The sequence below is a fragment of the Calonectris borealis genome, chromosome 1, assembly GCF_964195595.1.
Source record: "Calonectris borealis chromosome 1, bCalBor7.hap1.2, whole genome shotgun sequence".
NCBI classification, from domain to species: domain Eukaryota; kingdom Metazoa; phylum Chordata; class Aves; order Procellariiformes; family Procellariidae; genus Calonectris; species Calonectris borealis.
The window spans coordinates 93,957,513-93,969,711 of record NC_134312.1 but is presented as its reverse complement, the minus strand read 5'-3'; the positions used below and the strand labels follow the sequence as shown (position 1 = coordinate 93,969,711).

Genomic DNA, 12,199 nt, shown 5'->3' with positions numbered 1-12,199 from the left:
AAAAGGAGACAAACTTGAGACAGTTTCCTATGAGTGCTGAGTTTTTTTCATGTTTAAGATTCTTCGGTGATTATCTCCAGAGGGATTCTCAGTAGAAAAAATATTGATCTAATTCTGCTGCTGCTTAAATCAGTAGAACTAACTCAGTCATTCTTGCTGAAGGGTATATGAACGCTTTTGAAAACTGTGTTCTACAATTAATGAGAAGGGCCAGTCTGAACTTCTGCATGTGAAAACTAAGACAGTTTGTGCAGACACATTGTTAGCAGAATTCAGAAATTAAACCGAAACCTGATACAGGAGCATCCCAGAGAATGAAAGGCTGATTGATTAGTGATCCCCAAGTGTCAAATTCTAACATGCACAATTCTATCTGCTGTGATTGAGTCATCTCTAATTGGTTCCAAGGGTCCCAAAATGTCATAATTAGATGAACCAGCTTCAGTGCTAATACATAGATACGTCTCCGTTGCTGTATCGTACTTCATTATAATAATCACCTGCCATAGCAATGTGCCTAGGTACACAGGGAAGATAGATATATTCTGAACAGGATAGACATCAATGAAATTAAACTGCATGCTATATCACAAAATACATCCCAATGGGTGCAGCTGCTACGGTGGCAATCGGTCTCCTATTTTACCCAGATTTATTGTATTCAGTTGGCGTTTCAATATCAAATGCTCTGTTTTCTGACTGAGCAGGTTTTCCTCTCAGTGTTTATACCATATTAGCTATGCAGTATCCTGAGACTTTGCAATCCCTGTTATTGCCTGGAGGCAGGAAGGTCCCACTGTTCCCTTCTGCATATGGGGAGAAGCCACAGTGGATCAGTCAGGCAAACATGAGTTGGGGGGAAAGAAGCCCTTTCCAGGCTTAAATGCTAAAGCAACTTTACTGATTACTACACATTCAAGTTTGATATCAAACATCTTCCCACTCAAGTTCCGTACTGTGGAGTAATTGTAGCAGATCTGCTCTAAATAAATTGAAGAGGCTGAAGTGCTCAGCTATTGCAGTAATGGAGGTCACGTGTGTACCTACCTGATCATTGAAACAAACATTCTGACTGAAACAAATTTGGAGGAATCATCATTTGCCATGCTAAAAGGCAGACAAATGTGATTTTAACAGTAAAGCCACTTAATCAGCAGAACAAGTGAGATGATAAGTTTTCCATCGTTAGACTCTGTACAGTCAGGACATGCTGGTCCAAGCAAGGTGGGGGTTAACTCTGTGTGAAGCAGGTTAATGCAGGGAGGTGCTATAATCTCTGTGATACAGGAGGTTAGAATTGGTGATGACTGTATTCTCTTCTGGCGTTAGTCTATAGATCCTTTGGGGATAAAGTCAAGCCTCTCAAGTAGAAGGGCAGAGAAGTCTGCACTCTGGGCAGAGGAATTAGCAATCTGAATGTAACACAAATAGTTCTGAGAAATCTAGTGGAATTAAATTTTCATGTGGGTGAATTTTCCCCTACACTTCAATTTTGGCTAAATATCTAAGTGTGTTATTTTGAAGACTGACTGTAGGGGGTCTGCAGGGAGCAATGCATCCATACTTTTTATCACATTCCAGTTTGATAGCTGGTGCATCTTGGTCAGAAAGACACATTAGATGTAGCATATAAATCCTTGGCTAAGCTTCTATTTAGTTAGAAAGATCACGGTTCAATACATCTTTCTCAATGTTGCACTGGCCCTACATCACCAATTATTTATACTAGATGAAAAATCTCAAATTTCTCAAATCCTGTCTTTTCCTGTCAGCAGAAGGTGCTGAATGTATACAGCAAGGGCTGTATAAAGGTGTCCAGAAAGGTAGGTGGTGAGTGGGATGTCACAGGAGATTGTTAGCAATCTGCAGTTGGGTGTCGCTGGAGAGCATGGCTGCAGGGGCAGAGACTTTTGGCGTCCCTTGAGAGAGCCTCGAGTTTCAGTTCCCTTCTTGTGTATTTTGGATGTCTTGCTCTGCTACCTAACTAAGCCTAGAGAGCTACCTCACCTTAGCCCCATGGCCACGGACCTCAGGCAATTGCTCTGGTTGCTTGGTGTAACCACTCTCTCTGTACCGGTAGAGAAAAGGAGCTTGAAGATTCATTGGCCTGTGCATAAAAATGTGGCACGGCAAAATGGCACCTGCCAGGAGAGGTCAGTACGGAGGTGTCTGGGGCAGGGAAGCCTCTTACTCATATGAGAAGAATGTAGGAGGTGATACGTAACAGCTATAATAATCGTCCACAGTAACGACGTGTATTCCTTGACAAGCTAAGAAACTTAATGAATAGGATACCTTTGTTGGGAGACTCCTCTGTTCTGCTGACCACAAATTCTTCCCAGTTCCTGAATCTGTTGGAGCCCTATTAACGCTATTGCTGCAGACTTTCAGGCACTGAGATGCCAATTCAAAGCTGCGTGGTATGGATCACAAGACAAAAAACTGCTGAAAGTCTAGCTGTGAGCTGCTGCAAATCTCCTTTACAAAAGGAAAAATAATAATCAAAAGGGGATTGGGAAAAAGCGGCATTGGACCTTTAAGCACAAAAGGAGCGTTTTCCCAAAACTAAACAGAGGCAGGATTTCAGTTTTAAATGCACAAGATGGTGGGAAGCTTGGATGATAGATGTTTAGAGCTTAGTAAAGGACACCATTGCATCTAAGGTGGAACTAAATGCAGAAGAACCTGATCAAGCTGATGAGGTCAGGGAATATAGAAGGATGGGACCAAATTACTGGAAGAACTGCCAAATGCAAGGTCTAACGGCAAGGATTTTAACCAGTCTTCTCAAACTGGCGATTTATGTAATGGTAGTGGGACAGTACATGAATACTTGCTCTTAAGAAAGGGAGAATACACATTTCAGCTAACTACAGACTTTTAAATATATCTCTGTAATAAGAATTCAGAATGTATTTGGAAGGAAAGAGCAATGAAATACGTGAAAGACAATGGAAACTGAGATAAAAAGGCATTTTGTTAAATTTAAGTCATGCCAGACTAACCTGACACAACACTGATAAAACTAAAGAAGTTTTTTTAGACAGCAGACTTATTAGGGCATTTAGAATAGCGCTACCTGGAAACCATTACTCAAGTGGGACATGTTGGGGCTTAACACAAGAACCATGGGAAATGACAGAGGGAAGTGATTGGCTTTGCTCACAAAGATTATAGAATATGACCGTCCCTTCAAAGGAAGGGAGAAAAACCTTTTGTATAGAGTAGTGTGGTCAATAAATCTAACTGGAGTCTGATGAGTACCTGGCTGGGATTATGTCCTGATTGCTGGAGATTGCAGGATGATTTCAGAGGATATATCCAGAGTCAGACTCTGGATCCCCGCCAAAGTGGGACTTGGCCACTGGATGAGTACGGGAGCGTGTGTTGGGGGAATCTAAGTACCAAAGAAGTGCACTTTATAACAGGATTCTGCAGTTAATGCAGTGAATCTGTGCTTCAGCTCCACCTTCTCAGCCACTTTCAACCCTGTTCAATCCTGTTCATGCCTTCTTGTCCCACACCCAAGGATGTATTTAGCATGCCCAGATCCCGTGGACTCTGCTGATGCTATATACGTTCATTATGTTCGTAACTCTTGGCATGATCAAGACCTTAGTGCCCTATTTTAGAGATAACATGTTTTTTTCCAAATGATTGAAATAAAATAAAAATGAAATGAAGGATTAACCTTTAAGAGGCTTCTTCAGCTAGATGGAGGGAGGGAGGGAGGATGTTTTTTACATTGACCTAATCTGTGAGCATCTGGTCACACACATACTAAGGAGAGTCTTTCAAAACCAGTTTCCAATGGTGTCTCCCTTTTTTGTTTCCTGGCCAGGCGGATGTTCCCTGTTTTGAAGATCAGCGTGTCAGGCTTGGACCCAAACGCCATGTATTCCTTCCTGTTGGACTTTGCCCCGACTGATGGCCACCGCTGGAAGTACGTCAATGGAGAATGGGTGCCGGCTGGGAAACCAGAGCCACCGAACCACAGCTGCGTCTACATCCACCCAGACTCTCCCAACTTTGGGGCCCACTGGATGAAAGCTGCCATTTCCTTCAGCAAAGTCAAACTTACCAACAAGCTCAATGGGAGTGGGCAGGTATGGCCTGATGTTTCCCCATACACCTCTTGGCTTCAATTGCAAGCACCTACCAATCAAGAAATATCAAGGGTGCATTTATGTAATTATAGAGGCCCTTACAGGCCTCTTCACCCACAGATGCCAATTATTCTCTGGAGGCCAAATGTAAACAGGAATAAATAGGCCTTAATTGGCGCTTTCAGATTTTAATGGACTTCTTGATGTTAAGAGAGACAGAGTGCTGTGGTTTACTTAATCACCAGGGGGCTTTTCAGAGTTGGTCTTGTGTGCTGGGGATTTTTACATAGGACTTCAGAGAAGGGGGAAAAAATGGTCACGGGTATTAGGTTTTTGTTGTGTTCCCCCATGTTGTTTGGTGTAAGTGGAATGTTGGCAGGAGTCAGATAGCAGAATAAAAGGCTGCTCCTAAATGAAATAATTACTATGTCTGCTTCTGCATCATGATAATTATCAATATTCTATTGAATCAGCTTTGGCCTTTGGAAAGAAACCACATGTACCAGAAATAAGTGACTTTCTCTTTGAACCCCTTAAAAATGCAAACAGGAAAATTAGTTTTGTTTCATATTTTATTTTTGATGATGCATCTAAAGATAAAATGTTGCACAAGACCTTTTGTTTGCTTGTTTGTTTTGTACAAAACTCCTACATTGGATGATACTTGTCAGCCCAGAATCAATTTCTTTCACGTAAATATTGCACGTTCTCTATCTGTTATTTCCATTAGGTTTGTGAGGTAGCTCCATAAGCCTAGTACCCTAATTAGGTAGGAAATTATCTCAGTTTTTACAGACTGGAGAACAGAAAGATGACCTGACTTTTCCTAAGTCACACATGGAATCAGCACAAAAGATTTATTGTGGAGCATAGAACAGGATCTGAATTTGCAAATTCTTGTCCTTCATCCAGGACTTCAGAAAAGTCAAAGGCCTCAGAAAAGTACACATGGGGGTAAAAAAGCTACAGGAAACCAACTTGGAGGGTCAAAGAGACCCTGGGGAAAAAACAGGGGAACATGATATGTATATATGGTGAAGTGGAGAGCAGAAAAGTAGAAAGCAGGGGAGGAAAAGCCATATGAGAAGCAGAGCCCAAATAAAAGTCGCTAAATAAAAGTCACTAAATAACCAACGGCTGAAGCTCCCCTTGTTTTCTTTTGAAATCTTGACAACAATGTTAAGGTAAACCATGTCCCCATTCTGTGCTTCAGCTTCCCCTTCTGTGGTGTTATTAGAAAGTAATAGCTGACTACCAGTGCTTTATGCTAATGGTTGTGTTATTCCATGTATGTATGCACACAGCACTTTCCAAAGTACAGATTTTTAAAAAAACAATCTTTTTCTTTCAGTAGAGGGAATTAAGCAATATAATAGACTTTCTGAGGAAGGTGTATTGTGGAGTCAACGCTAGTCACAGCTTTTAATATCAGGTTAGAGATATCTGCCAAGGCTTGTTTAGATACACCTTGTCTTGCCCAGAAAGATGAGTAGGTGACTGCCTCAGCTCCCTCTTGGCCCTGATTTCTGTGATGGTGATTCGGAGTCTTTCAGGCAGTAGAAGCAGGACAGGGATTGCCCCTTAACTGTTTCAACAGCCTCTAGTGCAGTGGAAGCCCAATGGTTTGAAGGGCATAGCTGCTAACACAAATATTCACTAATGCTGCTGTATCAAAAGCTTTAAATCCAAGTCCAGCGAAGTCTCATTCTGTTCAGCCCTGTGGTTCATCAGAAGGGAGGAAGGCACCTGCCCTTCTGCTCTCAGTAATCAGTGACTGGGGAGGTTTAGCAGTGACATCTGGTCTGTTACAGAGCCAGAGCGAAAGAGCAGCTGTGGGATAGCAGAGTGGCATTGGAGTCTGTCTCTCTGTTTTGTTTTCTGCAGATAATGTTGAACTCCCTGCATAAATATGAGCCCCAGGTGCACATAGTTCGCGTAGGAGGCCCCCACCGGATGGTGATGAACTGCTCCTTCCCTGAGACGCAGTTCATAGCTGTGACTGCCTATCAGAATGAAGAGGTAGGCGGATGCCACACTGTGCTCTTGGTCACCATTGACGAGATATATTAAAAGCTTATTAACTACAAGATCAGCATGGACAGATTGGTCCTTTTCTTGTTTCCCCACCAGTCCCATGCAGTGTAATGCTCCATCCAGTCTGATACTCTGTCTTCTCTCTGCAGTAGAACATTGTTTAATCTAGTGTCTGGCTGCAGTACTAAGCCAGGTTTAGCTTAATATCCTGCCATGGCTATTCCAGACTGGTCCATCTGTTCTGGCATCCCAATCCCTTACTGGAAAAAAAACCTACAGTCAAGTCCAATATCTTTCTCTAGCAATGACTGATTGTTACAACGATAACCCTATCTCTCCCTGCTCCTTATAATACATACAATTGCAGAACAGTGCAACATTCCATGGGAAAATTTCTTCCCAACCCCAAAACTGTAATTGAGGGATGCTTTGGATTGTGCCAATTGCTAACTCATGTGCTGCAGATTTGATTCATACTTGTTAAGAATTCAGTGTTTAAACTCTTTTGAAAGGGTCCACCGTCCCACAGGATTTGCCAGACTGGACCATGCTGTTAGGCTGCCCCGATTGGTGTTCTGCCTGTGGCACTGATGAGTACACAGCACTCTACAATGAGCAAAGCTCTCTCCTAACCTGGAAAATATCATGTGTGGGGATATATTTTGTTAGGCTAACCAAGGCAGTTCCATTTAGATTACTCTGGAAGGTGTTTTGTCAAGTTTCTATTTCAAATTGCCCTCACTAACATGCCTTGTTTTCTGTAAACTCAAGATAACAGCTCTCAAAATCAAGTATAATCCCTTTGCCAAAGCCTTCCTGGATGCGAAAGAAAGGTGAGTTCATCTTGTTTTGCTCCAGTAGCATTTTGCTGCTGATATGGTTAAAACTGTGGCATCACAATGTGAAAGATAAATTATAGAACTTAATCTCGTTTCTGCTGTCTTAAATCCAGAGTCACTCCACTGATACTAGTGGGGAGACTCTCTATATAATTATTACAATAGGGTCTGAAGTGGGTGAATATTCTCATGGCGATCCTAGGACTTAGCACCGTCTACACAGGAAGCCTGAAATGAGATGGTGTGAACTTCCCCAGTAAAGTTATACACTGCATATGTTCACTACATTGTACTTACACTCCAATGAATCCCATAATTTGATAGCTCAGGGAGAATAAAAGTTAACTGCAGATGTCGAAAAGCATAACTAAAGTGAAATTGCACTGTAACTGTAATGTAACTACACTGCTATTATTAATGCTGTGTGATAATGTATGATGTGTTTATTAAAAGTAACCGTAGGTGCTAACCATATAAGATGTTAGAGATGCTTCCATTGGAAACGAATTGAGGTTTATCTTTCAAAGTTTTGTTTGCATCATCCATGCTAATGCAGTGGGTTGCATTCCAGTCCATAACTGCTAATAAATTTTGTTTGGACCTGCTATGTCTTCCGACACGTGAAGTGTCCCACATGCCTGCAGGAGAATCTGTGTTTCTCTCCATTCCTCTCGCCACTTAAGAAGCTGCTGTGTCCCAGCGTCAGGCTTTCCAGCTGTGGAGGGGGGATGCTGCCTTCGGCTTGCCTGGCTGAGCAGGAGGCAGAGCCCTGCCTTCGTCTGGGCGGGAGGCCAGGCTGAGGCTGTTGATGCAAGCAGGAACGCTGCCCACAGGTAGATTTAGAATCCCAGGTTCAGCTTCCAAATTTGGCACAAACTTAGGAACATTTTTCTGTATGCCATGAAACATAAGTTCCTGCTTCCTTTATGGCAGACTGCAGAGAAGTCTACTGCTGCCTAGCAAGTGGTTAAAGAAGATGGATTTCCTGCCTGTTTAACTTACTTTTCCATTTTTTTAGTGAATAGTTCTGTTTTTAACTTTCTCTTGTAATTTCTCAATGAGAAGTTTTACGACTAAGTATTTTGCTTTTCAGAAACCATGCTAAGGATGCTCCAGAAACAGTCTCTGAAGGTCAACATATGACATATTCTCACTGTAAGGTTTTTATTCATGTCAGCTGGAAGTTTTGTGTGATATGATAGGTGCTGGGAACCTGGGACTTGCTTAACTGGATCATACCCGTCATTCAGTGAGTCCTGAATTGTGTTCGTAGAAAGGGACCCTTTAAAAAAAAAAAGAAGATTGAAGAAACCTCACAGTAGGAAATAATGTGACAGTTTCTGCAGAACGATCATATTCCTTATGATCCAGTTTTTCAATATTAAAAGGAATCTAGAATCAAGATGATGCATGCCATTTTTAGGGCTTTCTCCCCCTTTTTTTGTATTTGTAACTGTGAATATTTTTGTCACCTATAAAATTACCTTTCGTTTGTGAACAGGTGAAAAAAAAATGGGGGGAGCAGGGGTTGTATTTGTTTTAATGATAGTCAGTTTTTCTTTCATTTGTTCTTTGATATTTGTTAGTTATTTTCAGGTCTTCTTTTTAGGGTTGGTGGTTTTGGGGTTTTTGGGGGGTTGGGTTTTGTTTTGGTTTTTTTTGATTGTCAGTTGCTCCATAAACCAGTATCTTGGAATCTGCTTGGTATTTCTGGGGCACAGCTGATTCTGCAAGAAGGCTGGTTACTTACTTTATTGTATTGCAGTGTTTTAGTGCAATAGTAGTTTTCTTCTCTCTTTCCCCTCAAAGTGGGTGGCTGGTTGATTTCCAACCCAGATACAATGTGTGCATCAGGAAGCTCTAATTATCAGTACACTGGACCTTTGCCTCTGCCAGCTCCACACACTCCTCACAGCTGCGAGCGATATTCAGCACTGCGAGGGCATCGGGCTGCTCCGTACCCGCCTTCCTACATGCAGAGAAATCATTCACCTACAGGTACAACTGTAATGCTGCTTTGCTTCCACGGAACAGACACTCTCTGCCTGCCTGACTCTTGCTGTAGGTTAGCATAAACATTAAAACAAGCAAGAGCTGGGGCTAGGAAAGAGCGTGATGAGTCTCTGTGACAATCTGCACTGAACCCTGCACGCACAGAGTATGTTTAAGGCAGCAAAACAAGAGGTACAAAGAGCTGGGTGCACTGTAACTGTTAATTATAAATGAGAGTGAATGATCTTGCTTAAAGTACAGTTCCCAATTGTACAAAAAGAGCATTGCAAGCCTTCTTTCAATGTCACGCCATGAAGCAATTGTGCTCTCAAGTCAAAGCACCCCTTAGGAACGTGGTAGGAGCTGACTTGAGATAAGGGCATTTTGGTACTGCCAGAATGTCTTTTGAGTCCCTTTCACTCTCTAGATCTGGGTGCAGAGTTCCAGGAATTGATTCTACTTTGATCAGAGGAAACTGGCCAGAAAAAGAATAAGGATAAAGTAATCTGGTCACTAATTATAATTTCGCAAGGCATCCTGTTTAATGGAAATATTTAAGCTTAAGTTATAACAAAATCTGTATCAAAACATTGCCAGTCATATGGCAGTTACCGTTAATGAAGACTGTTAGTCAGACTTGCAAAAATGGATATCCTATGTCTATCATCCTGTACCTTCTCATATATCACACCTGAGATTACAATGGCGCCTTGCTACTCTCTTAATAAACATGTGAATTTTGTCTTTTTACCTATGGTTAGGAACCTCATGATCAGATTGCTTCCTCAGGCCTACCCATGTTCTGTTGCCTTAAGACAACGTCTCTGCAATAGTCACTGAGGATTTGTTTGTTGCCTTTTTCCCCCCTCCCCCCCCCCCAAAGTTAATTTGTTGGAGAGCTCCAGCAATAATCTTCAGGTATTCTCAGGACATGACAGCTGGACTTTGCCATCCTCTCCACATGCTAACTTGCTCTCAGTGCCGCACACGAAGGGAGCTGCCAGCCCTGGACCCAGGTAAGGTTGCGGGAAAACTGTTGGTATTAGGAGCAGCGAGGCTTGTAGGACTGCCTTGGTGATTCACGCTTTGTTCCAAGCTTTAAACGGCATACAGGACTTGAAACATGTCCTAAGTGCCCAATTCGAGATTCCTAGACAGATCTTTCTGACAAACTAATTATCTCCTGCTCTGAAATCAATGGGAGCTTCGTTTTTCCCCATGACTGCTGAAAACCAGGATCTTGGAACAGCCACAGAGAACTCTGGTATCTACAGTCTGTGAGCGTTTTAAAGCCAAATTATTTTTCTCTATATATTCCTCACTATTCTCCTGCATGAAATGAGGATCCTACTCCCATGCAGGGATGTAACAATCTAATTCATGTTCTATTACAAAAATATTGTTAATAGGGTAGTAAACAGTTCTAGGAGTGGCTGGAATTTAGGCCTAGAGAGTCAATTAATAGTCAAGTATTTCCCCTTCTTTTCTGAAAATAAATGCACACATTTCTTCTCTAATTTAGGTGCCAGGAAAATCTTTAAAATTCATTTCATTCTTTAAAATTCAATTCATTCATTCTTTAAAATTCATAAGCATTCACGAAAAAGATCTTTAAGTCTTTAAACCTCACATGTATTTGTACATTTTTCTCCATGCCTCTCTCCAAGGTCACTGGGTCTGATGGTTGCTGGTGGTTTTTCACTTAAGATCTGCAAGGCTGATCTAGTTCAGTAACTCGATTCGGATAGTTGCCTTTTAGCAGATAACGCACTTGACTTTACTGTGGTAAGTCTTGTGCAGGGGAAAATGCTTTGAAATAAGTCATTCAATTTGTATTGCTTTTTTTCCAGCCACTACCCTTGCCTGTGGACAGTGAGCAACAGTGCTGTAAATGTTGCCAACCCAGGAAGCGAGGTGAACAGCAGCCCTTCAAGCATGTTTCTGAGGGGTAATGTCCCCTTACCCACTGCATCATCAGTCCAAATCCCTCTGCAGGGAACGGTGTCTGGCAGCATGGAAACGCAAGGGGAAGCGGCTCTAGCCAGACTAGCCGACTCTGCGTGGACATCCTCACACTCCTTTTAACGGACAGGCAGCTCACGAGGGAAGCTCAGCCAAACAAGACTGACACAAACAGCAAAAGATCCTCTAGAATTGCAGCTCAGAGCAGGGATGTGTATGCAGAAAACTGACTTCATCAAACATCACTTTCCATAATGTACCTCTTGCGTGCCAGAGAAGCCAAAACGCATAATGCAAAGGCAGGAAATGTTACGGGAATCGGCTTATTACTGTAACCTTTATGCATCATTCAAGATAATGTCCAGAAAGAGTCTTTATAGTTAGTTTTGCTTCTATATCACATAAAAAATGGTCAGAGACATGGGACTGAGTGAAGCAGACATGGCAGCTGGACATTCGCATGTAATTTTAAAAGTCCTTTCTGTAACTAACGGCTGAGTCCAGGGGAAATTGTGAGCAAGTTTGCAACTGGCAATTTGAAGGGTCAGCGCTGCTTTAAAGACTTTCTGAATCACGTGAAGGTTTTCACAATACCCGAAACTAAACCCTTCAGGGGACGAAATTAGTCTGACACCGTAATGCCACCTGCATACAGTATTCTCTGTCCCCTTCCCTTCTCCAGCTCCTGTTTGCTGTTTGCATGATACAAGGATAATGGACACACTCAAGCTGAGAAGGTGGCTGCATTGTAGCAGCAGGGTGAAGGGCATCTAGTTTAGCATTTCTAGTCTGATGTGACGGTCTTTGAAATGAAAAGTTCCAATGTTTTCTATATGTGCTATTTTTGAAAGGGTGGAGGGAAAAGAATTATAGAAAAAATATTCAGCTTGCATTTCCACTTTGCTTCAGGTATAGAGTACCAATAAAACATGAATAAATGGTGTATTATCTCCTCGGTGCCTTTCCAAGGTGTAAACACACATATAGTCTCTTTCACCCACAAGCCTCCGAGCAATTTAAAGCAGCTCTGCCAAAAGCAAGTAGACAGGACGGGAATTTTCTATTCCTTGGCCAGTGACTGGCTGTGTGGTCTTGGGCATGGTATTTCATGTCTTTGTACCTGTTTCCCTTCTCACCTTTTGTCTGTTTCAGCTTCCGTTTTCAGGCTACAGCTTTTCCTATCTTGTGTGAGTGTACAACATCTAGCATAGTGTAGGCCTGATCCTGTCTGGGATTTCTAACCACTAGTGTGATGCAGATAATAAC

At 42.1% G+C, this 12,199-nt stretch overlaps 1 protein-coding gene across 6 annotated transcripts in view; it reads left to right on the top strand.

Moving 5' to 3' along the window:
* The window catches only part of SFT2D2 (SFT2 domain containing 2), a 32,278-nt gene extending 20,402 nt beyond the window's left edge, over positions 1–11,876 (top strand). For 2 of the 6 annotated variants that reach the window (XM_075167569.1, XM_075167592.1), the window contains 7 exons: positions 3,842–4,106; positions 5,991–6,125; positions 6,912–6,973; positions 8,073–8,134; positions 8,789–8,977; positions 9,855–9,987; positions 10,822–11,876. In XM_075167569.1, coding sequence (XP_075023670.1) covers positions 3,842–4,106; positions 5,991–6,125; positions 6,912–6,973; positions 8,073–8,134; positions 8,789–8,977; positions 9,855–9,987; positions 10,822–11,056 — 1,081 coding nt within the window. In that variant the 3' untranslated portion in view covers positions 11,057–11,876. Of the gene's footprint in view, positions 1–3,841; positions 4,107–5,990; positions 6,126–6,911; positions 6,974–7,605; positions 7,813–8,072; positions 8,135–8,788; positions 8,978–9,854; positions 9,993–10,821 lie in introns of those variants that run through there. The other 4 variants (XR_012676432.1, XM_075167561.1, XM_075167552.1 and 1 more) reach the window with 4 other exon arrangements.
* Positions 11,877–12,199: the final 323 nt, after the last annotated feature.